The sequence below is a fragment of the Anabas testudineus genome, chromosome 4, assembly GCF_900324465.2.
Source record: "Anabas testudineus chromosome 4, fAnaTes1.2, whole genome shotgun sequence".
Taxonomy (NCBI): Eukaryota; Metazoa; Chordata; class Actinopteri; order Anabantiformes; family Anabantidae; genus Anabas; species Anabas testudineus.
Window position 1 is genome coordinate 690,652 of NC_046613.1, and position 25,000 is coordinate 715,651.

At 37.4% G+C, this 25,000-nt stretch overlaps 1 protein-coding gene across 12 annotated transcripts in view; it reads right to left on the bottom strand.

Moving 5' to 3' along the window:
- The window catches only part of LOC113152065 (epidermal growth factor receptor substrate 15-like 1), a 44,473-nt gene that overhangs the window by 17,533 nt on the left and 1,940 nt on the right, over nucleotides 1-25,000 (bottom strand). For 5 of the 12 annotated variants that reach the window (XM_026345014.1, XM_026345008.1, XM_026345006.1 and 2 more), the window contains 19 exons: nucleotides 24,799-24,888; nucleotides 20,393-20,440; nucleotides 19,881-20,033; nucleotides 19,603-19,671; nucleotides 19,216-19,341; nucleotides 17,995-18,054; nucleotides 17,250-17,492; nucleotides 15,739-15,896; nucleotides 14,721-14,877; nucleotides 14,253-14,315; nucleotides 13,109-13,194; nucleotides 11,105-11,177; nucleotides 10,724-10,885; nucleotides 10,282-10,479; nucleotides 7,665-7,844; nucleotides 6,791-6,896; nucleotides 6,494-6,544; nucleotides 1,146-1,282; nucleotides 351-414 (listed from right to left, as the gene is read on the bottom strand). In XM_026345014.1, the coding sequence (XP_026200799.1) occupies nucleotides 351-414; nucleotides 1,146-1,282; nucleotides 6,494-6,544; nucleotides 6,791-6,896; nucleotides 7,665-7,844; nucleotides 10,282-10,479; nucleotides 10,724-10,885; nucleotides 11,105-11,177; nucleotides 13,109-13,194; nucleotides 14,253-14,315; nucleotides 14,721-14,877; nucleotides 15,739-15,896; nucleotides 17,250-17,492; nucleotides 17,995-18,054; nucleotides 19,216-19,341; nucleotides 19,603-19,671; nucleotides 19,881-20,033; nucleotides 20,393-20,440; nucleotides 24,799-24,888 (2,224 nt within the window). The remainder of the gene's footprint in view (nucleotides 1-350; nucleotides 415-1,145; nucleotides 1,283-6,493; nucleotides 6,545-6,790; nucleotides 6,897-7,664; nucleotides 7,845-10,281; nucleotides 10,480-10,723; nucleotides 10,886-11,104; nucleotides 11,178-13,108; nucleotides 13,195-14,252; nucleotides 14,316-14,720; nucleotides 14,878-15,738; nucleotides 15,897-17,249; nucleotides 17,493-17,994; nucleotides 18,055-19,215; nucleotides 19,342-19,602; nucleotides 19,672-19,880; nucleotides 20,034-20,392; nucleotides 20,441-24,798; nucleotides 24,889-25,000) is intronic. The other 7 variants (XM_026345011.1, XM_026345016.1, XM_026345017.1 and 4 more) reach the window with 6 other exon arrangements.

The following is a 25,000-nucleotide window of genomic DNA, read 5'->3' on the forward strand; positions in this document are numbered from 1 at the left end:
TTGAGATGTGCAAAATGGTTCTACCCACTCTTCCACATTTAATCTGCAATAAAAATAACACATCAAGCTTTTTTTTTCTTTTTCTGACTCCTCTGCTCAGGTCAGTCTGTTCCAATTGAGGTGGTTACACCTACACCACAATGCATTTTTATTCTAATTGGGCTTTTATTTGCACTGCTAATGGCTTATTAATGCTCTATGCAAATGTAGCTAATGAGCAGGACAGCAGGCAATATTAGATATTGGAGGGCATTCAGACTAACAGATACCTTTCCTCCTTTTTATTAAAATTTAAAAATCATAACGTTCACAGACACAATAGATGTGAAGGAAAAGGAATTCAATCATACCTGGTCCTTTGGGCTTTGGATTACTTGAGGAGAACGGGTCATTGCTTGTGAAGTGACTAGCTTGCTACAGGAATCACAAAAAGATAATATGAGTAATATAATAATACACACTAATAGAAATTACATTACATTAATACATTATAAATGCTCTAAATAAATCTATAGAAAATCTAAATTTATTTTAGAAAGATCCTGTGTCAGAGGTTTTATCTGTGATCTTAAAAATAGGCAAGAAAACATAATACCAACAGACAAAGCTAAGTATTAATATTAAGAATGCTGTGGACAGTTACACATTGTATGTTCTTCTGCATAAAAAGTAGAAATAACTCTAAATAATGTGTCTCTTTTAACATTTAGTGCCCAAACAGCAATGGAGGATGCAAATGTTATTAACTGTAAAGGAGTTTTCATATAATATTAGATGCAATAATGTTACCTAACTTCATGCTTGTCTTTCCAATTACTACTGAAATCCTAAACTTTAATAAAATGTAATATTTAGCAGTCAGTTTTAACTGAAGTAGTTTTTCTTGTAAAAAACATCCCAAAGTAGGCATTATTTAGATTATTTCAGACCGAATGTGCTGAAGCACAGCAAAGTTAAAGTAAAAAAAACATCTAACTGTACAAACATTTACAACATGGACTGTATGTTCACCCTTTGAAGGCTTCCATAGGAAGGTCTACTGATATTCCATACTACTACACAGTACATGGCACAATATGTTAAATCAGAGACACTATTAAATTACATAAAATTCTAGGTTCTGGCCTTTAACCTTTAACAAGTACCTTGGAAGGTAAAGTGGCACTTTTACTAAAGGGGTCTGGTGTGGAGAAGGGATCCATCTTTGTGGTCTTCTTAAAGAAATCTTCTGACGAAGCCTTAAATGGGTCAGTCTCTTTGAACGGGTCTCCTCCAAAAGGATCTGGTGCAAAAATAATCAACAACAGTAACTATTAAACTTTCACTGTGTTAATTAACAACCTTACAACAACCTTACAGAAGCAGTATCACTGAGCAGCGGTGTGAAACACTGTTGATGCTACTCTCTCTCATGCTTTTTTATCTGGATATGAAATTTTATACATGATTGGCTTCTTGCGGACCTAGGCATGATGCAGCTCAACCAGTTTCTCCCTGAATGTGTCACCTTTATTTTGAAATAGAGGCACACACAATGCATGTGGTGTGGAATACACAAATGAAACTGCAACTTACTCTCCAACATTCACTCATGCGCAAGAAAGAGTGCAACAAGATGGACTAGCTAGGATTGTGCTTAACTTGCAAGGACATATTCTAGCCTTCAAAGATTACAATCTCAGTAAATGCTTAAAGACTTAACACACAGACAAATACAGGAATCTGACTCGAGAATAAAAGGTGTGAATGTCTGTTGTGTAAGGAGTACGAAGAAAAGTATCAACTAACAAAGTCTCTGTCAAGGCTGGTAAAGTGACGAGACTGTTCACAAAATGCCAGCAAGGCCAGCTGTTCTCAAAGGAAAGGTTGATGCAATTATTAAGAATGTTTGTTGGTCTCAGCAGCAATAGTCTGTCGAGAGAAGAAGGTGTTACTTTTGAGATTGACTATGGCAAGATAGGTTGAGATAGTCATAGCACATTTTGAGCAGCAGCTAAAAAACAATTCAGAAGGTCCCCCTGCCACTCTTGTGGCTGTGATTTGATTGACACTACCAGAACATTTTTGGTTTTATCTCCTTTCACATGTGATGTGGACAATGCCCCTAGTGATTTGCAGCTTAACTTCAAGAAGAGTTTTCTACATATGAAGAGTCAAGCTCAGTGCATTGAGCTTGACACAAGTGCATTTATTCAGATGAGTGACTTAGAAAGCATATGTGAAGTATGCACTTATGTTAATAAGTTCCTTTATTCTGAATCTGACATAATGTACCTTTCAAACATTTCTGATTAAGTCTAGGTTGACATGCCCTCATGGATTGTGGAAGAATGTGACTGGACCAATGAGGAGTAAAACTCTACTGCAGCACTTAATAACTAGAATAACTCCAGACTATATTTCAGTAACAACAAATGTCAGAAAGACTCCACAACAGTAGTAGTAGTTGAAAACTGTAGTATGTAGCATGGATGACTTCTGAATTCTTGGAAACAGCTTGAGTGAGTTCCCTTAATATCTGGACCCATACCAGTTATTTAACAACCAACGTTATTCTGGAGTTTTAAAGTCATAACAGCATGAAGCATTGAGTAACTGCTTTTCTATGGACTCTAATACATGATTGTGGTACAGTAAGTGGTACGCTTCAAGTACTGAAATCAGGTCTTGATTCGAATAGATAAATAGATATGAGTGACAAATATCAGTCAGTGCTTAATATTTCACACCCAACATCAGATTGCAGCCTGACAAAAATGTTTTGCAAGTTGAAATGTTTGCAGTTAACATGGATGTTTGTTTTGGATAAGTGGGAAAATCAGATGGATAAGTGATTTGTGCTAATTGATCCCTTAACAGAGAAAGGGGTGATTTCTGTGTGTCAGGTTCACTGCTGTGTAAAAGCTCTGAACCCTATCACTAACTTCTATCTACTAAGCAGAGAAGTGAAACTCTATAATATCACTGAAGAGGGAAGTGTGACAGAACTCACAGTTGCACACACTGCTGTTTTACACATGTAGAAGAACATCAAGAAAAGACAAGGCTACCACACTGAGCACATGGCAGTCTTTGATGTGTGCATGAGAGGTTAGACAGATTTATCAAAAAAATTCTACTGTTGGGCTACTGAGGGCACCAAAAGCAGTATTCCTTAGTTAATGAAGTAGTTTAACTTAACAAAAATAATAATAAGAAGAAGAAAAAAGCATTATCATATTATAAACCATAAAAACAGAATAGCATACACTGCCTTCCAAAAGTATTGGAATAGCAAAGTCACTTTTTTGTGTGCTGTGCATTGATGACATCAAAAGATTAATGTGAGACAAAGACTATTTTCTTTCCCTGATCCCAAGACTCCACAATACATTATTTGAACCACTCAAAGAATGGTTTCTACAAAAGAGAAAATGTAATAAGAAAAGAAAAGAGGAGGAAGTGCACTTAGGACACACTTGGGTGTGTCTAGCTGCAGAGTCATATGTTTTCAAAAATGACCAAAAAGAGCATTTTGCATTACAGGGACACTTTAAATTGACTTTATCATGCAAGCTATCGTGTTTGTTTGAGCCCTTGTGTGAATACAGCAGGCCACTGCCTGGAGTATACACAGCGGGTGGGCATTCCCTTTTAGTCAATTCACTAAGCGCAACACCAAAAAGCCAAATAGGAAATCCTCTGGTGGTGTATTATGCTACTCTCCTTCCGGAAACTAGGGTTATGTGCATAACACACTGTTTCTTGTCATGCTAGTGGCACTCACCAATAACAAAAGGACAATTTCCCCAAGTGAAAATTCATCTCACCCAGACATTTTTTCTGTTGTGTGCTGCATGTGAATGCACAACTCCGCACAAGATCCAGACCTGATTCTCCAGACATAGTCGGTTATACAGACACAGACAACCATTCACATCTTACAGAAAATTTAAAGTCACCCATTAACTCTAACCTAATGTCCTTGAACTGTGGGGAGCAAGTGGAAGTACCCAGAGAAAACCCACACAGATACAGGGAGAACATTCTAACTCCACATCGAAAGTCACGTAGCCCATCTTTCATGCTGTGAGGTGACAGTACTAACCACTACACCACCATGCAATCTATCACTACTAACTGAACAGTAGTAGTGACTGTGAGTTCCACAAGCTTGACTGAACACATGAAAAGTGTGTGGGATTCAATAAATGTTGTGTTTTGTGACATCTGCCTTCTGAATTCAGTATATTATGACAATGTGAATAAATCAAATAATTAATCAATCAAATGTAAAAATACAATACTTGTCTCAAGAGACAGATTGGATTCTTCAATTAAATTCAATTTTATATGTATAGCGCCAAATCACAACAGAAGTCGTCTCAAGGCACTTTACAGTGTAAGGTTTAAGACCTTACAGAGTATAGGTGTATAAATAATAAAAAAAAAAAAATCAGATGTCTCGCTCCCTGCTCTCTCATGTTTTTATGTGTCTATGTATATAGCTAATAACACAGAAAAATTTGGTCTACAGTATATACAGTACTGTGCAAAAGTCTTAGGCACCTTTACATTTTTCTTTGGTTTGGCAGTGCTATTATAACTATTACCCTATTTGTATTGTAGTCACTTGATTAGAATACAGCTAGTGTACATAGGTCATATGTTCACAGTGATAAAAAACACAAAAATATCAGAATAAACATGTTTGTTTTAACAATATGTTGGCTAAAGTGACAAATAATAAGTGCAACCTCTATAGAGGAAACTGGAAAGGTCAAGGACAAAAACAGAAGTGGAACATCCGAGATGTTTCCCAGAGCTTCTTCTTTGAGAGATCAGAAGTCCAGCAAGGACCTGGTTCAGCATCTGGCAGCTTCATGTGGATGCCAAGTTGGACCAGAAATGTTTTTTGTGGAAAGGCAAAAGCCAAGAAATCACTTTTTGTGTTTCTAATGTAAAAAAAAAAGAAAAAAAAGAGAGAAATAAATACTGTTCATTGTTCATAAAAGAACAAAGCAAATGGAGCCTAAGACTTGCACAGTACTGTAACTGTATAACAGTTTAGTAAAGTCAGACATTTAATGTAACTTATATACATCAATATCAAATTTCAGGCTTTAGATGAAAACAATAGTATAAAACACATGCAGCCCTTTGGTACAGTGGAGTGGAGAAAAGAGACACGGTTCAGGGACCCGGTGCTTCACAGAGCAGAGTTTAAATGGCTGATTAACATAAATCGAGAGCAGAGAGAGCGACTGACCAGGGTGTTGATTAAAAACACAAATGTTGATTTTTTTTCCAACTGCCCGTTACAGTGATGTGAAAAAGAGTTTGCCCCCTTACTAATAATTAATTAATAGACTAATAATTACATTTGTTTGATGATCAGAAACATTTCAGTGTGAAAAACATGCAAAAAAATAAGAAATCAGTAAGGGGGTAAACTCTTTTTCACACGACTGTATGTGTCCATCATTGAAAACCAAGCTAATCATCAATCTGCACAAGCCCCAATCGAGAGAGAAGTGAAGTTGGCGTGTTTGTTCCTCACATCTGAGCTGTTGATCAGTCAAGCATTCATACAATAAATCACATAAACCCATTGACGGACACCTATTGAAGGTGTCAGCATTTGTTTTCACACTACCTAACAGTCTGGACATACCAAACTGCTCTTAAATTGACACCTTCAAGGTTGACAAAAGTTTGCAGCTGATCACATGGACAAAAGCAAGGACAAAAACAATAAGTTTTAACCCTAATGACTAGATTTATGTTTAGAGGTTTAGTCAAGGTGTTCAAAACACTTGCATTACTTTTATATAATATAGGATTTAAAATAAAATCATTTTAAAATTATTTCTATAATTTTACAAAGCAGTATGGTCTTCTAAAATGTAGAAAGACTACACAATCACTGCATTTCACAACGTAGAATGTCACCTTCAAACAAGGACCACTTCGCCTCAAGGGAATTGGGCAATGTGAGTCCTGACCCACTCCTGGTACTGTATAGTAGACTCACTTGAGGTATCTACAGTCTGTCCTCAAGAAGTAAAGCGATTTGAGATCAGACTTTTATTACATATACAATGGAATGAAGCACAAGTAAATCTTTGGTTTACGAACATAAACCAAAGATTTAAATCAAATGTAGATTTTTCTACAGTTCCAGTTCCAGTGGCACTAGATGCACTTCAAAGCCATGTCTGGAATGGATACAGATTTTAAAATTTAACTGAACTCTACTAGGTGTGGGATTAATAGACAATACTTGAGAATACTATGATTATATATTATAAACATAATTATATATAGGGTATATAATTATACTTATATATAGTCAACTTTATACTTCTGTAATATTATCTCAAGGTCCACTTAACAACTTAATTTTATCCTAACAAGCCAACTGGGAACAATAATTTCATTGAAATGAACTGATGACTAGTGTGACCAGGCCTTAAAGTAACAAAACTGAGCTCCTTTTCCCCAAAGTAAATACCTGTTGATGCAGGTGGCTGCTTAGCAAAAGGGTCATTTTGGAAAGGGTCACCTACAGGAGAAGAATAAAAGAGGATGACACAAAAGAGGAAGAAATGAGGCAAACATAGAAGACAGCAACTCAAGCTGAAAACAACATAAGTCGTTTGTAGGTAAAATATAATCGGAGCAGTAAACACACTTTGCTAGGAGATAGCAGGAGAGAAGCCTCATGGAAGAGCAGAAAAAATCTCCTGATGAAAAGCGACAACAGGAATACTCATAAATAGAAAGGGGACTGTAAAATAGGAATGATAACCTTTGAATGGGTCTGTTTTGAAGGGGTCTTCAGAGTGAAAGGGGTCTGTGTGAAGCTCCTGAGGCTGATTGATGAACACAGAAGGATTCACTTTGAATGGATCCTCCTGTGTTTAGGAGAAATACAAGAACAGAAACATTATATTTACATTTAGTTATTTGGCAGATGCTTTTTATCCAAAGCAAACAGAAGAGGTTGTTTACATGACAGTTCAGAAATCAGCTTAATAAATCCGACTGTAACCTGTACAGTGTAAACACACTGATTATATAATATTTTAAAAAAATATGTGGAGAGATATTACTACATTGTCAGAATGATTTAACAACTGTAACACCACGTGTGTAAGGGCTTCACTGACACAGAAATCCAATATTTAGTAAACTAACGTGAAATTGTAAGATTTTGCTTTCACTCTGAGGTTGTCTATCCCAGCCCTATGTGGCACCATACAAAAGTAATGATTGTTTGGTGGATGGAAGTTGATTACTGGCCAATAGTGATACTACAGTTGTACATCTGCTCTACGATACAAGAATCCATCTGGAATAACTTCACCAGCCTTTAAACTACAAACGTGATTGAATGGGGATTAGTTAGTTGAACGTGTTTAAAAATGTTTTCAGTTAATTTCTCCCTTAGGTTAGTGCAAATCCTTCCCAGTGTCCTCTTCAATGCTACCTCTCCCTCTGGGAAGGCACACCTCACAGTTTTGAGGTACTGTATGTATAAGCTCAACTGTTTATGATCTTTACATTAAATGCATTCTAGCCTGTAGAAAATATGTTAATAAGAAGCAGTTTCTTTCAGAATTTGAGCATTATCAACTACCCTAGGAGGTAAAAGCAGGTAAAAGCAGAATACAGATCCTGACCTGTGCAGCCCTCACCATGGCTGGGAATCCTCCATTCTCTCTGTCACTGTAACTCTCACTCATGTCGGCCAGGTTGGTCATACTCCCTCCATGTGTTCCATTCAAGGTGCTGTTGTACTGCTCAATGCTTTTGGACACTTCCTGTTGGCTGTCCTGAATCTGGGACAACTTACTGCGAGCCTGCATGATGCACACAAACAATCATTTCAGTAAAAATGTGCCCTATGGATGTCTTTTATTGTAGCATTGTAGTGCTGGAGGTTTTCCACCAACACTCACCAACATCATGAATACAGAATAGTTGAAAAGTCTACACACATCTGTATGCGTTACTAAATCAATCAAGTCAATGTCTCAGGCCGCATGAATTTCTACAAAATTCACAAATTAGGAAAAATTCTACTTTGGCCACAAGCTGAAACAGAGTCTAGCAGTAAAGTTGTACTGCGATTCTGGAATTTTGACCTTCTCACATTCTCCTTCTTTTTTCCCTGGCGTCTTGGATTTACTTTCTACAGAAAACCACAGTCCAGAGACAATCCAGAGTAATGAGGACACTGTTTCTAGACTTTTTTTTACAATTCTATTAGCACTACACATTAATTTTTATCCAAATTCATTCCATTGGAACAAAGACAGCAAAATGGAGATCGATGAACAGGGCAAATAAAGTCCAAACTATCTGCATGCATAAATACCAGGAGCCAAGTAAGAAAATATGTTTTTCTGGAACGAAGGACACTAGCTAATAACTTTCTACTTTAATATAGCGGCTTAGAGGATGCTGAACATGAATGGAAAAGTGTATTACACTGCAGGAGTGACATGACTGTAAAAAGAAAGTATCAACTCTTTTTTAAGCCACTTTCCTGAGGGGAAATGATGTTAGACAGCTGCACACAGATGATAGTGCTTCTATAGGTCAGTAACTTGTACAAGGACACCTCAACATGTCACAAGGAGGAACAGGGATTCAAACCACCAATTCAGGGGTTCGTGGAAAACTGCCCTACCACTACCCTAGAACAGATGTCCCACTTACACTCAGCTTTGAGTCCCACTAATATATATATATATATATATATATATATATATATATATATACATACATACATACATACATACATACATACATACATACATACATACATATATATATAGAATTTATATAGATATATAGTAAGATATATATATTACACACACACCCATATATATAATATAGATATAACAACATATATATATCGATCAGACATAGATATATAATAAACACACACAGATAGACAACATACACACATATATAAAACATATATATAACAATATATTATTAACAACACTACACACTACAAGAAGAGACAATATACTATATATATATATATATATATATATATATATAGACACAAATATATAAATATATATATATATATATATATATATATATATATATATATATATATATATATATATATATATATATATATATACATATATATACACATATATATACACATATATATATATATACATATATATATACACATATATACATTCTAATATGTAGTGTCAGCACCAGCTCTTCTCTGGAAATACAACACTAGTCTAAACTGTCACTGTTTCCGTGAAGACAAGTGCACCTGTGAGCTTTGCCAGTCAACAAGCTTAAGCAACCGAGGCCACAGCAGCTGAAGTAGAATTTCCCAGGGTCTAAATAGTGTTGACAATATCTCCCTGACAGCCACAAATTACATAGAAAACTTTAAAACCCCTTTCCTGTTTAGAATTCAGAATTGTTTCAGGTCAGCGTCCAGTCTTATGGTAATTCTAACCTATGATGCATAAGAGTTCTATGTTTAATATGTGTGTGTGTGTGTGTGGGTGCGTTCGTGCATGCGTGCGTATCTGGTAGGAAGCAGGTGACACACTACAGCAGCTGAAGCTAAATGAAATCCCTTCCTTACAGACACAGGTAGAGGTTGTGCTTCAGTTTCTCTAATGGTACAGGAGAACTTAATAATGAACCATTTCTACAGTGCAATGGTGCCCCCTGTTGACAACTCTCTTACTGTAGAAGTGTTACTTTATTGTGTTTACAAGTGTTAACAAGTATTAGTGAGATATTGGATTTAATTCATTTTTGGAACAGAATTTAAAAGTACTGTAATATACTGCAAATAACTAAACCCTAAACAATGGAGATTTCCCCAACACTGACCTGAGCTCCAACACATGCTACAAATAACCTAATACACAGAATAAAGGTTGTATGCACTTTGTTGGGCCCTCTTAATGTTGTTTATAGGTGACCATATGTAAATGTTATCTATACATTATTATGCAAGCTTGTTTTGTTGTTGATGATTAGTCACTCAGTACATTTTCAGAGAACTGCTGTTTCATGTGTCTAGCTATATATATGTGATATATGTTATCCCCTCTAAGAGAGACTTTTGCCTTAGGACATAATATAACTTCACTCATGTATCTTAGATTAGTCACTTGTGTTTAATGGCTGTTTTACCAAGTTAATGTTTGGGTGCTCAGTAACATCAGTAACTGACATATTTTACAATTACAATTACAAACCACGATGGGTTACACAGGCACAAGTTTAGTGCCCTACCTGGTTTATCTCATCCTGTGTGGCCTTCAGAGACTTTATGATGGTCTCCAATTGGATCTTCCCAGCAGCCAGGCTTTGCTCCAGCTGAGTCTCCTCCTGCTGCAGCCGGCCCAGGTCAGCCTTCGCCCGACTCAGTTCTTCCTCTTGGCTCTGCAGGTCTGACTCTTGGGAGTGGATCTGACTCTGAAGGGTCGAGATCTAGAGGCAGAAGAGAATGAAGCAATGAGATTAGAGTTCCAAATAAACACTGGGCAAAGCAAAAAAGCCTGTACCAGCACAAGCTGCTGACATATATTGCCACTACATCAGGATGACAAACTTTGCTTTCTCCCATTCACAATTCAAAGACATTAAAAATGTAATAAATGCCTGAAGTAAAGCTGTTGTCATGTTTCACAGAATTAGAAACTGTGTCAAAAGATTTATCCGTTTTTTCCCTCACCATTTGAGACTCTTCCTGGCACTTCATTCGGACTTCGTTCAACATGTCTTCTAATTTATTTTTCTGTTGATCCATCTCCTCTAGGCGGTCCTGGGCATCTTGTTTCTGAGCCTCGAGCTCCTGCAGGCTGGCTGCCTCTCTGTCCAGGTCATTCTGCATCACCTGATGGAAAAAGAACCTATGAGCACCAGTCAAATACCACATGCCATAGACAGGTGTCCACCATTCACAAGTTGTTTAGTGCACTACAAACACACATGATCATTATTTATAATATAGAAACAAAGACAGACAGGTGATGAGTGATTTGGTAATCATTGAATTGAAACGTAAGAAGTTAACATTAAAGCAAAAGTTTCCACTGCAGCTGAATGAACTTACCTGCACCTCTGCACTCTTATGTCTGATGGCCTCCTCTGTTTCCCTGATGTCCTGCTCAAGAGTGTACTTCTCCCTGACACCCACACACACATTCACACACCCATGCATAATTATATAATCAGAAGTACCATAACTATATTTTCCCCACTGTACACAACTTCAACATGTCAGAATAACGAGCAGTGGACTTGGATTCTAAGAGATTCATAGATTAAGATGCGTTTGGAGCACACTGGTAGCCAGAAGGTTAAAACATGTCTGGATCTTTGCCGCTTATCATCAATAAATCTATAAACTATAAATTAATCATTTAAATGAATCTCAAAATAACTATTATTGAAATTAACTAACTGTAAGTGCAATTATTATAATTTATGGTGGGTTTTAATAAATATGATGTGTATAATTTTAGGATCTGATCACTGCTTTTGAAAATAGTAGCTTATTTAGGTGCTTATCAATGTGATGCAACAGCAACAGCACCTAAATATAGGTTTTTGTAAGATTTATGTTGGTTTGTATGTATGTTTGAGTTGAGAAAAGTATCATTAATCTTTGGTTTTCTTCTTCATGATCAAGCAAGTATACTCATGATACCATATATTCATTTTAATAAAAAATTTAAATTTTGCCCACAATAATGGCAATTCCACTATTCACTAGTCTGAGTCCTTTAACAAAGTCTGCAGCTTGAACCCAAGCATCAAGGTGATTATAAACAAGCAAATCTTAAAGTATATGAGAATATTGATCACTGCAAGAAAAGCTTTAAGCAGAGCCAGTGTCACAGCTGATTGGATTAGATTAGTGCCAGTCCATAGAGATTCCGTAGCTTGTGTGTTTACCTTAGTGTATTCCACTGGGTAAAGGCAAGCGTGCTGACGCAGCATGGAGAATAAGTGGTGGACAAACAAAAAATTGATAAAAAAAAATACACACATCAAAGTGAGGTGTGGATGTTTAAATGAATGGATGATGGAAGAAGGAAGAAAGCAGCAACAAAATAAAGCTAGGATGAGTAGTAAAGGTCTGACATTAAACATCTGTCTGAGCCTTTTCAAGTGTGCATTTTATCACAGCAAACTAACTGGACTGTAGGTTTAGAGTTGGACCAGAACTGAGGACACATTGCTGTTGCCTGTGGGCTAAGGGAAACCTCTGCTTTTATGTCTGCATAATATAGTAAGAGACACTGACTGATACTGACTGCTAAGACTCAGGTACTTCATTAGTCTGGGTTGTAATTAAAACAGTAGGATCAATCAAATATTATTCAAGTAAATGTATTTCGGGATAGCTGAAAACAATGAACTGGATGACATTAGAACTAAAGACTTGTTATAAACGCCATTATACATTTTACCAGCTTACACTGCAAACCTACAATGGAGCGATAAAGTGGATGATTTTGAATTATGGAATACATTGAGTTCTGACTGGTACTCCGAAGCAGTACTATAATATAGTAAAGTTTTGCCAGTGTGACTTCACAATGAGAAGGTGGAGGATAACATGCTCAACATTTACAGACATGTAATGATAACTGTCACAAGTACTGTGTCACATCTTTTGAGATGTAACATAAATAGGAAGCTTTAAATGCAACAAAATAAAAACATGTTATGAAACACATAAACACAGTGGCTATGAAGAAGCAAATGGGAACATGGCTAAATAAACAAAAACTTAAGTGTTCATGATTTGACATTTACATAGGATTTTGATAACAATATAATAGTTTTTCTTAAACCAGTGAACTACACTTATCAGATGCTTTTGAGAACGTAGATTAAGTTTTGTGTGTATTAATTTTAGTTATTTTGTTTCATACTAGTCAGCGTTAGAATAAAATCCTGGGTATGGGTGATTAAAATAGATAAGTGAGGAAGTATATTTATTATACAGTAAACAGTAAAAGGGGAAATCAATAGTTAAGAAAAAACACCTATAATCTGTTACTGTGATATGTGCCATGTTCTTCTGTGCTGTCATTGCTGTTGTTACCTCTGTAACTGTGCTATCTCCTGGCTGATGTCATCTAACTCCTTGATGCCAGTAAACTCCCCTGATCCCATTGAACTAGAGCTGTCCTGTAGAAAGAGAAAGACAGAGAGGGAGGGACAAAAAAGAAAGCTGGTTGGCACAGTAGTCCTCATTTGTTAAAGAAATTTGGATGATGAAATGACACCAACTCAACCATAGCAGACCAGGTCAAAAGAAGGGAAAAAGAGGTATTTAAAAAAAACAAGGGAACACCACAGAGGTTCAATTAGTAAGAGGGGGCTGGGTCAATCGCCAACCAATTGGGGAGTGTCACTGTCACAACCAACAACAGGAAAGATTCAGGATTTAGCACTTTTAGAAGTAATGTTTACTCTCTCCCTCCCGTTTAGGAACATTGAAAAAGTTTTTGTGTGGCAGGTTCAACTAATTGCCTGCAAAGAAACTAGCAAACAAACAGCTCTTAAAAGCTGGAAGCTGGCATTTGACTGAATTAACTTTTGTGTATTAGGGTCACAAACAACTGCTGCCATGAGAAAGCATTTGCTTTATCAAAAAACACTGACTGTAAAAAGAACAATGCCAACTAATTGCTATCTTGAATCTTCTCTTGATCAGCAGATAGGCTGATGAGACACCTTCACTGTACTGTACTGGGATGGAGAGAAAAATTTTACAAATGCTTTCTAGTAATCAGGCTGAACAGCCAGCCACTGGAAGCATTAGTAGGTTAATACACTGTAGGCCACCATGTTACCTACCCACAGCTTGAACATTATAGCCTGAGAGAGGAGGAGCAACAGAAGAATTAGGATAGAGAGAAGAAAAACAGCAGACAGAGACAGTTTGGTCCATGGGTTATTGTTTCACCTCTCAGCACAGTTAATTCCTAACTATAATTTTTTCCATAACAAAGGACGCCTTGAAGCACGGAGTGCTGATGCAGCATGACCGGTGATGAATGTGATATAGCGACACTAAACCCAAGGAACTTCAAAATACATCTTGATTTGCAAATGGTCTTCCACCAAATATACAGATTTGGAAAACTGGAACGGGTACAGTTCAAGAAATAGAATGTCCAGCATACAGATCATTACACCGTAATGCCCACATGTGGAAAAGAAGAAAAAATACACTGACTCACCCGTCTCATCTCAGACAGAGCGGCCATCTCTGATCCCACTGGAGTCATATATCCTGACATACTCTGCAGGCACAGGGAAGTTACTGACATGACCATACAAAACAGCAACACTTACTGTATAACTTAAAAGAGACACCTGAAAAAGCTCTTTTCATTTTGTTTTATGCAATGCTTTAAAGTAGTGGTGTGTAAAAAATATCAATTTTTACAAACAAAAATTTATATGAATATATCAATAGACAGCTACTACAAATAACATCAAATAAAATGCATTAAAAAGTGTAATTTGTAGTTTATCTTCAGAAAAACCAAGCTGTAAGATTGTTGGTTTGTCCATCGAGAGTTATTCTGGTTTTGCCCAAGAATGAACCAGGGCACCAGGGCAGGATAGAGTCTTAACCACTCTACCTCCAGGAGCACAACTCTCTTTATGTTCTAGTAAACATGTGCTATGCATGTGGGACATACCGGTACTGGAGTGCCTCTCTCCGAAGGGGGGATCATTTCAGGAGTCAGAGACTGTGGTGGGTCAATGCCCTTGCTGACTTTCTGCTGGATGAGATGCATAGCGAGGGCAAACTGCTCCCTGGTGAGCTTGCCTATCTGCCTCGTGTCTGCTAGAGCCCTGCAGGGAAAAGCAGACATACCTTTAGTTAACTGGATATTGACTGAGCACACTAGCTCTTTCTTATAAGAATCACCTATAAAATTAATTACTTTATTAATAAAAGAATCTTTAATAAAAACATCATTAACCTTGCCATATTTTGAAAATCTAGCATGACAAAAAAATCATAAAGACATTTTTAAAATACCAAACAATGAAGGTTCAAATACAGAACCTTGAGGCATACTATGTGACATAGTGAGAAAGGATCATTTGAGGCCACCAAGCCACAGTTTTATGTGATAAGCCAACAAAAGACAATTCTATAGCACCCTATGAGTCAAATGAAACAAATTACCCCTTACCCCAGTCTTACTCAAACTCTAAGTCTAACTAAATCCAGTAACTTCTTCCTACTCCAGACTGCAGGTCGTAATGGTCCAAGAGTTTTTCCACCAGCTTTTCATCATCCACGTTTCTGCAGGAAACTAAATCTGTGACTATAATTGTGCTCAAGTTGCACTTAATGCACATCTACTGTGTTTAAGTAGCAAACTAGCAAAAGGTCATCACTATTCATCTACCAAGTTTTGGAATCAATGTATATCCAACATGCATGTTATACAGTAAGTGACATTAAACATTACGTCACTAAATCCAGGGTGCAGAGCATCTTTAGGACAGTTTTTTTAGGTTCAGTGTAAATAGGCAAAGGTGTCTCAAAGAAGGTGCCATATCTTCCCAATACAACAGGGTTTCTGTATAACAAGGGCTATACACTTTTAGGCATGAAACGTGTGTGTGTGTGTGTGTGTGTGTGTGTGTGTGTGTGTGTGTGTGTGTGTGTGTGTGTGTGTGTGTGTGTGTGGTGGTTTCTACCATATATGGGCAAGAACATTCTGAGAAAGTCCAGACTGCATGAAGATCTCCTTAACTTCCTGTCCACTCACAAAACCATCCAGATCAGCATCTGTCTTTAGAAAAATGTCGTCATAACGACCACGTTCTGACACTGGGACCAACCAGTTCACCGAATGCTGAAACGAGAGATGCACATATTGTAATTTGTTGAATTTTGAGAGTTGGTAAAACTGATGCAAGTGTTAATGCCAGAAATCTATACTAGTACAAGTCAATGTGGCCCCTAATTTTCTTAAGTGATCATTGTACAGGATATTGCAGTTACAGATCACACCCTACACAGTTTGACTGACGCTGTCCTGATAACTGGGTTGACAAAAACAATGATTGTCTAAGCTCCACCTGGCTGTTGTCAGGTTTGCCAGGTGTACTTTTCCAACACAGCTTGTGACAGAACCTGTTACAAACCTGTTATTTATCCCCAGAGAAGACATGAAATCATGTGTTCTCCATTTGTTTATCTGCTGCTACTGATACTAATTCAGTATTGATTATATTTGCATTTTCTCTACTGCTTTCTACATAGTGTAGTGTAATATATCTATCAAAATAACTGAATGTGTTTACAGCCCTTCATTAGTAAAATACAACTTAAAGCTTCTCTTTAATGAGTTCCTAGAATTTGTTCTATTATGTCTGCAAACCATTATATTATACTACAGTATAATAGTATAATATTATACTATATTATATTTCAGGAATTATGATTTATCTTTATGACTTGTAAGCTGTAGTTATCACACTGTAAACTGCAGGTAGATTTGCTCAACTGCAGAAAATGTCTATATATAAACTTTATAAACAACAGAAGAGAAACGTTATTGCATATAAACAAGTATTCTGTTTTTCTGTGGGAAAAACTACCCTTAAAGCTTAGTGGTAATATGGTCTTGAAGTATCTTGAACAAAAGATGATGAAATGTGTGAGTCGACACAAATTGCAAGCACAAATGCACTTTCCTTGACACTTTATACAAGATTTGCAAGAGATGACACTGCTTTGCATGAGATAAAGAAGCAGTAGAGACTTGCAGCTCTTTGACCGGAGCCAACTGTTATGGCCCAGTTTCTCTTTAGCATTATATCTAGGTTCAGGTGTGTGTGTCGTATTTGTTTGACCACAGGTTACACACACATGCGCATGCACACTTACTTTAACCTTTGCCATCTCAACTAAATGCCTAACCCTAACCCATATTATAAATCAAGTTTAAATCTCTTTGTACTCTTACATTTAAAATCAAATCTTAACCCTTCAGCTTTATTATCATTATTAAGAGCAAAATGTCCACATTTGTACTTGTGAGCAAACACTAAATTCTTCTTGTAGGGTTGTGTGGAACTGTGGCTTCATTTGTACTTTAGAACATAACCACTGTAAAACCAACAGAAAACGTTTTTTTCCTGATTTATTCCTTTTTTCTTGCTATTGTCATTCCCACTAGTGCAGTGTATGCCACAAGTATCACCTGTCCAGACTTGAGTGTGTGTTTTGGCGACAGGCTGCCAGTGCTGTTGAGTGAGTTCATGCTGCCGTGTGATGGTGTGGAGCGCAGTGAGTCTTTTGGTGGTGGAGGGCTTGCAGGAAGTCCAGGCACAGAGCTGGCGACTGAGCACAGACTCTTCTTTCTCTTAGATGGAGGGACAAGGGAAGAAGGTAGGAGTGCAGGAACAGGCTCCTTCTCAAGGGCCCGATACACCAAGTGCATGGCCTAGGGGAGCACAGTCTGCTGTTAATACATGCTATAGCAGAATATGTAGCATTTATAAAGCTAATTAACTTTAACTTGGCCCAGGTCCAGACCAGAGTTCTAAAACCCATTATCTGCCAGTATGGAGATTGACCTAATATTTATTCCTGCACTAAATATATGTAGCCACAGTAATCTTAGACCAAAATGCTGCAGTTTTAATAACTCTGACAACTGTTTATCAGTAACCCAACCCACATCACAGACTGATCATTCCATATTATAATTATTATTATATTATTAAATTGGTGTAAGTACCACCAAGGTCACCTGAGACTGACCTTTGAACTTAAGTGAAATTATGCCTGTACACGTCCTAGTTAATGCACATATTTAATCAGCTGATAATGTTGCAGCAACTCAAAGCAAAAACATGCAAAATGATCAGTTGCTCAGTTGTTCTTCAGACCCCACCAAGTTACTTTTGCATTAAACTGGCGATAGAGAATCAGAAAATACTCACCACTGCAAACTCATCTTTGTCCAGATGGCCATCTTTATCTATGTCACTTAGGTCCCAAACCTAACAGCAAGGACAAATGAGGCCAATCAGCATTATTCAATGACAAACTAAAATATCATTCATTCTATTTTATTACTACAAATTTCAAGTTAACACATTTTTTTAGGGTGTCTTAAACCAATATTCAGGTGCTCATATGAACACTGAACATGTATGTGAAGCTTTTTGGAATTTCATGGTTTTCTGCTTTAATTTGTCATAAAATGTGATCTGATCTTCATCTAAGTCAAGAGTATTAACAAATGTAATGTGCGTCTTTATTAAAAACAACCATAAAAATGCGAGAATGTCTGTACGTCAGTTGAAACTCTATAGAAGCTGGGTGATGCCACAGGACAATGAACGAAAACACCAGGGCAAGTCCACAACAGAGTGGCTATTGAAAAACAAAATCCAACTTTTGGAGTGGCGAAGTCAGAGCCCAAAAGAGATGCTACGGAACGACTTGAAGAGAGTCACACACGAGACATCCAAAGAATATGAAGCAGTATCTACAGAGAATACAACAAGTAAAAAATGTTGTGGTGTTCATAAGACATCTGACTTTTGTTTTATAACACACTTGATTCTTTGAAAGTGTCATCCGGACTCATCTCAGAAGAGAGCGCTGTCCTGTTAACACAAATGGGGACTTTTGTCATAAAAAAGGATGTAGCTAGAAGATATCTGAATCAATTCATTTACTTTGACATAAAGTTCACATAAATTTTTGAAAACATTTTACACAAAACTGTGTATTTTGTTCCCGTTTATCACGTCTTCTGTTTTATATAGCGTCAAATCACAATAAAACTCATTTCAAGGCACTTCCAATCAAGGTTAGAATTACATAAAAACTCTAACAAATCCCCCTTGACTGGAAAAACTTTAGAAACCTGCAGCAGAATGAGGCTCGAACAAGGTATGCAGCCTCAACTGGTTGGGGGGAGTGGAAAGAGGAGAGAGAAGCATAAAGCAGTATCTACAGACAACAAGTAAAAAATGTTGTGGTGTTCATACGACATCTGACTTTTGTTTTATGACACACTTGATTCATTGTGAACCTATCCTTTAATGTTACTTTATTCACATACAGCACTTTTGCTGATCTGTGATCTTCAATCATGGAAGCAAAGAGCTCAGTTTAAGCCACAAAAAAGGAACTATGATTTAAATCACTACCTTCCCAAGGACATCCAGAGGTAGTTTTGAGTTGATTAGGACTGGTTTGACCTTTTCTCCTGAGAGCAGACCATTGACTGGAGCCAAACTTTCGAAAATCCCATCAAATTTACTCTTCTCCTCAGGCTACAAAGAAAAATAGATAGTGATTATCTGAAAAGCTTTATCTCTAAATTTCAACCTAATAGAAGTATTAAATGGTTTACTAAACTGTCATAGTAGATCTTTGAGGCACAGTATTGACATCTATGAACTAAAATAATATACTGAGCAAGACATGTACCTTCTTTTTAACTGTCAGTGTGACTTTTTTTTTTCTAAGAATGTGACACTGCTATTTTGGTTTTATACTACTGTATGTGGGTTTCTATGTGGGTCTGAACGCACCCTGACAGCCCAGTGTATTTCGGCAGAGGCAGAAGCAGTGCTGCTTAGGGATGGACTGCTGGTATCCTTCTGAAATCAGACAAAACAAAAATAATGCAGCAGAGTACTTTCTTTCTTTTATACTGATCCTTGGTGTGAGGTTGAATAACATAATAACATATTATGAAAATGAAAGAAATTTGGCAACTTAGTAAATTACAATGTGCCGATTACATAATAACTATTGAGTAATCATTCTAAAATTTAAATAAGTGCATAATACTTTTTGATATAATTACCTGGTAATTTGGACAATTTACTAGGTTGCCTAGTTGTTGTAATGAAGTCAAACTCACAAACTTAGGGGGTGGAACTGTGAGGTTGAGGCTGGACAGACTGACTTCCTGACCGCTCTGAGCGCACGCCACCAGCCGCAAAGCAACATAAAACCCCTGAAAAATAAACACAAAGTCTTTCTTATTCTCTACCTGAAACAATTAACACATACAACACCCCAAACACATACACATTGCACTATGCATACAATATTTACATTTGCAGAAATAACAATAATATAGACAATATTTTTCTGATAAGGAAAATGACCATTTTTCTCAATCAAGCCTGCACAAATCACAGTTTGCTGTTAGTATTAATTTTAATTTAAACTAGACATGCTACTATTAGGTCATTTAGGACATTACTGCACTACTGGTGTAAAATTAATGTCATTCACTACTTTTGCTGGTCAGAGTCAAAGCTTATCATTAAATCCAAGTACATGCAACACAAAGAATCTACTTTTGCCCACCTGTTTGTCCAGATACCCTTTGCCATCAGGATCAGCCAAATCCCAAATCTGAAATACAAGACACAAAAACACAGCTTTAAAAACAGTGACATGAAAAGTCTGGTTTTGGGTGGGCAGCTATCAGATCAATATCTGAGTGAGGTGTATGCTTTTATAAGAGTCAAAGGTCAACAGAACTCTGCAGCTTCCTGGCCTCCACATGCAGACAAAAAAAAAAAAAAAAAAAGAAAAGGAAAATACAACTGTGTTAATGTAAGGTGGTAAGCCACTACATACTGCCCAACCAGTTTCTTCACATTGATACAACAGGTTTGGAACTCTGAATGTGACTGCAAAGACCATAATATATTACTCAAATAATTTTCATTCTCTGCAGACCATTTAGTAACCCCTCGTTCCTATGGATGGAGACACTGTCATACCTGAGACCACTCCCATCAGAAGGACCACCACATCATTCTTCAGATACACAGACATCACAGCCTCCCATCCCACAACGCATCCACTGTTTCCCTCCCACACAACCCTAATAATGAACACCAGAGGACGCCACCATCCCACATCCACCATGAGGGCCAATAACACAATAGAACACAATCATCACCTGCCTACCCTTCCTTCAACTAAACTGTCTGTGTCCAGCTGCCAGGTGAAGTGGCAGCTGAAGAGACTGAACAACAACAAGACTGCAGGAAATGATGCTGTCAGCTCCGGAGTACTGAAGGCCTGTGCTGATCGGTTCTGTGGGATTCTACAGCACCTCTTTAACCTCAACATGAGGCAGAGTATGAGTAAGAAGAAGGTTCTGGCACTGTGAACGATATCTTGCCGGGTTCCGCTGCCAAAAACATACTCTGACTATGACTATAGATCAGTTGCTCTCCTCTCACACATTATAAAGTCCTGGGGAAACTGGTATAGATGCATTTGAGACCTACAGTGAAATGTGCACAGTGAGAAAGAAGCTGCTGAAGATACAGGTTGACTCCTCCACAACCTCCAGGATTACTGACTACCTGACAGACCACAGTTTATACAGCTGGGAGGATGTGAGTCTGAGCAGGTGGTTAGCAGCATAGGATCACCCCAGGACTGTTATTTCACCTCTCTCCTTCTCCCTATACACCTCTGACTTTCAGCTCCACTCTGAGCTCTAACATCTGCAGACGTTCTTAGACGTTCTCTGCAGTGGTGGGTGTCAACTGAAGTGGTCCACCAATTGATCAGGTCGTTCTTTAGCATTTTTAATTTATCAATATCTGCCAATGTCTTTGCTTACACTGGCCCCCCCCAAAAAATGTAGTGAGTACAAAAAAAAACATATCAGTCTACCACTAGTTAACAGTAGTGAGGAAGCACAAGACAGACTGGTGGACTGTTTTGTGACGTGGTGTGACAGCACTCACTAGACCTTAAATATGGCCAAGACCAACTCAACAACACTCAAGTAATCAGATACAGAGAGAAACCACATCTCTATATTGTAGTTGTAGTTGTAGTTTACATACACTCATGCAAGAAAGAAACCTGGTTACCAGAAACTTAAATATATGTGCAGCATATGAGTAATTTCTGATTTCTCCTCTGGCTTGGGCTGATTTTAGGTATGGTCCACAGATTTTACCTGTATAAAGACAGGTCTTTATGTGTATCGGAAGAGCTGACTGACAGCGCTGTTAGAGGGACACAGACTGTCACAGTGCTTTTTTTTCAGCATAACCTGTGTGAGTCAAATAAATACTGTGAAAAGTGACTTATTTAGTCCTCGTAAGTAAAGCATACCGAGCCAAAACAGGACCAAACACTATGAATCGCAAAATTTTGGGTTGTGGCCTAAACTGCAAGATGTTTGCTTTTTCAATAAAGCATCTTCTATAATCACTACCTTTAAAATAAGTAACTCATTCTGCTTTTACCTGCCAACAATCTTTATCTCTGTAAACGTGCCAGCCCTTTTAATACAGACAAATAACCCTGAACACAATCACAAATTCAATCACCCACAGCATTACTAAAAGCATCTATCAACCAAACATTAAGGTAATCACCAGAAAAATGCTTATTATGGAATGACGTGTAGTCAACAACAAAACAACAAATCAAAATCTGAAATTTGTTCTTTGTTGAACCGTCTACCTAACTACATAACACTAACAGCATGTGAAACCGACAGTGAAACAGCACGGGTGGCAAGTTAAGACAACTGAAGCTACTTTAAACTACTGTTTCTGTCACTTTTTATGTGAACGACTAAATTTAAAATGAATGCATAAGTACCTCTGACAAGTGAAAGTGGTGGTCAACTGAAAAACTAAACGTAACGTACTGGTGAGGCTGTCAAAACCAGCCCATTTTAAGACAGAAAAAAAAGACCAGGCAATTAATCTAAATAAGGCTGAGTGAAGACCAATGTCATACACAATAATAAACTGTAAAAAATTGTTCACAGTTTTGTGTGGATAAACACAACAAAGCTCCCTCTCTCACATGTATGACTACATCACTGCTTCTTTCTCTTTTTTCTCTTTGAGCTATCTTTAGTTTAGCAAGAGACGTATAATATTTAATTCCTAAATACAGTTATCGTCAGAGAACAGTACTAAACAAAACTATTTAAATAACACACAATCGAGCTTCTGTCATTTCTAATTTGATTTCTAATAAGTCAGAGAATGGCAATAAAGCTAAAATCTTATATATGTCTTCAAGTTGTGTCACTGGAGTCAGCATCAGTTTGGGTCTGACCAGTCTGAGAAGTAACACTATCTGGGAGAGCAGAGTTAGATACAAATGAGTTAACCAGACCTCTGTAGCCCACTCCTCATTTCTTATTTAGGCTATCAGCTCAAGCCTATTGTAGCCTTTAGTAGATATTAGCTTTACAAAAAAGTGACAGAGATTCAGTTCTTTTCTCTCTCCTCTTTCCACTCACCCCAACTGGTTGAGGCAGATGGCCGCCCACTATGAGCCTGGTTCTGCTGGAGGTTTCTTCCTCTAAAGGGAGTTTCTTCTCTCCACTGTTGCCTAAACAGTGGAGATTGTTGGGTTTTCTATGTGATTTTCTATACAATTATACTGTATACTGTAAAGTGCCTTGAGATGACTTCTGTTGTGATTTGGCAATACTCAAATAAAATTAAATTGAATTATTCCATTCTTCTTTGCCAAACTGCTCAAGCTCTGTCAGGTTGTGACCATTAGGTCTCATAAGACAAAAAAAAACTCTTCTACTGGACCATGGAGTCTTTCACATGCCTATTGGTAAAGTCAAGTCTTCATTTAGTATATTATAAATTACATATAAATAAGTTTTCTTCAACAGTGGCTTTCTCCTTGCCACTCTCCCATAAAGCCTTGACTAGTGAAAAACCCGGGCAACAGTTGTTGTATGTACAGTCTCTCCTATCTCAGTTGCTGAAGCTTGTAACTCCCTCAGAGTAGTCATCGGTGTGTTAGTGGCCTCTCTCACTAGTCTCCTTCTTACACTCAGTTTGTGTGGACGGCCTGTTCTAGGCAGATTTAGACATGTGCCATATTCCTGTCATTTCATGATGATGGAGTTCACTGAACTCTGACTTATGCTTTTCAATGACCTGTTCTCTGAGTTGCTGGGAGTGTTCTTTTGTCTTCATGGTGCAATGGTAGCCGGGAATACTGATTAACCAGTGACTGGACCTTTCAGACACAAGTATCTTTTTACTGAAATTACTTGAGACACTTTCACTGCACTCATGTGATCCAGAGATTTTACTAATTGTGCGACTACTAGCACCAAATATCTGGACCTCTTTTGGATTTGGTCAGAGGGGGTGAATATTAATGCAAACACTGATTTGATCTTACATATTTTTATTTAATTGACATTACTTTGTGGAAACCTGTTCTCACTTTTACATTAATGAGCTATTTTGCTGAATTTATTTGTCCAAGTCCATGATTGATTTATAATGTCAAAAAAAGGATGAAACATCCCAGGAGGTGAATACTTTTTATAGGCGCTGTATGTATGGATTACACTCCAGTTTCAAACCACAACACTATGTTTGTTATGACATTCTAATGTACTAAATTGTTCAAAAAGACTTGAGTCAGGCTCTGGTTAGCATAAATCAGAACCTGGTTTAGACCTTTACCTTCAAACATGGCCCTTAAACGAAAGCATAAATCTCCAATGTCTGACAAACACAACATGATTTGGTCTTCACCAACTCAAAATAATTTACTCTTCTCAACAGTTTTCAGCAACACACAGACCTGACACTGACCTTCAGTCCACTAACAGTAAGAACAATAAAGATTCACAAAATCAGCTGCTACTGTATATGCGACAAACATTATTCTGTTTGGTACTGACAAGGTCATTCACAACACAGAAAGAAAAAGCGTGCCCTTAAAGAAATACCTACCTTTCCCAGCGTGATGTCAGGAAGTCCAGACTTTTTTAAGAACAAGGCAGCCTCTGTTGGTCCCACTCTCCCTGTACTCCCAGGATCCACCTTGGAGCAACCACACAAGTCACAGTCTAAATGAATGAGTATATATACAGTGCATCCAGAAAGTATTCACTTTCTTAACTCTTTCCATGTTTTGTTAGGTTACAGCCTTATT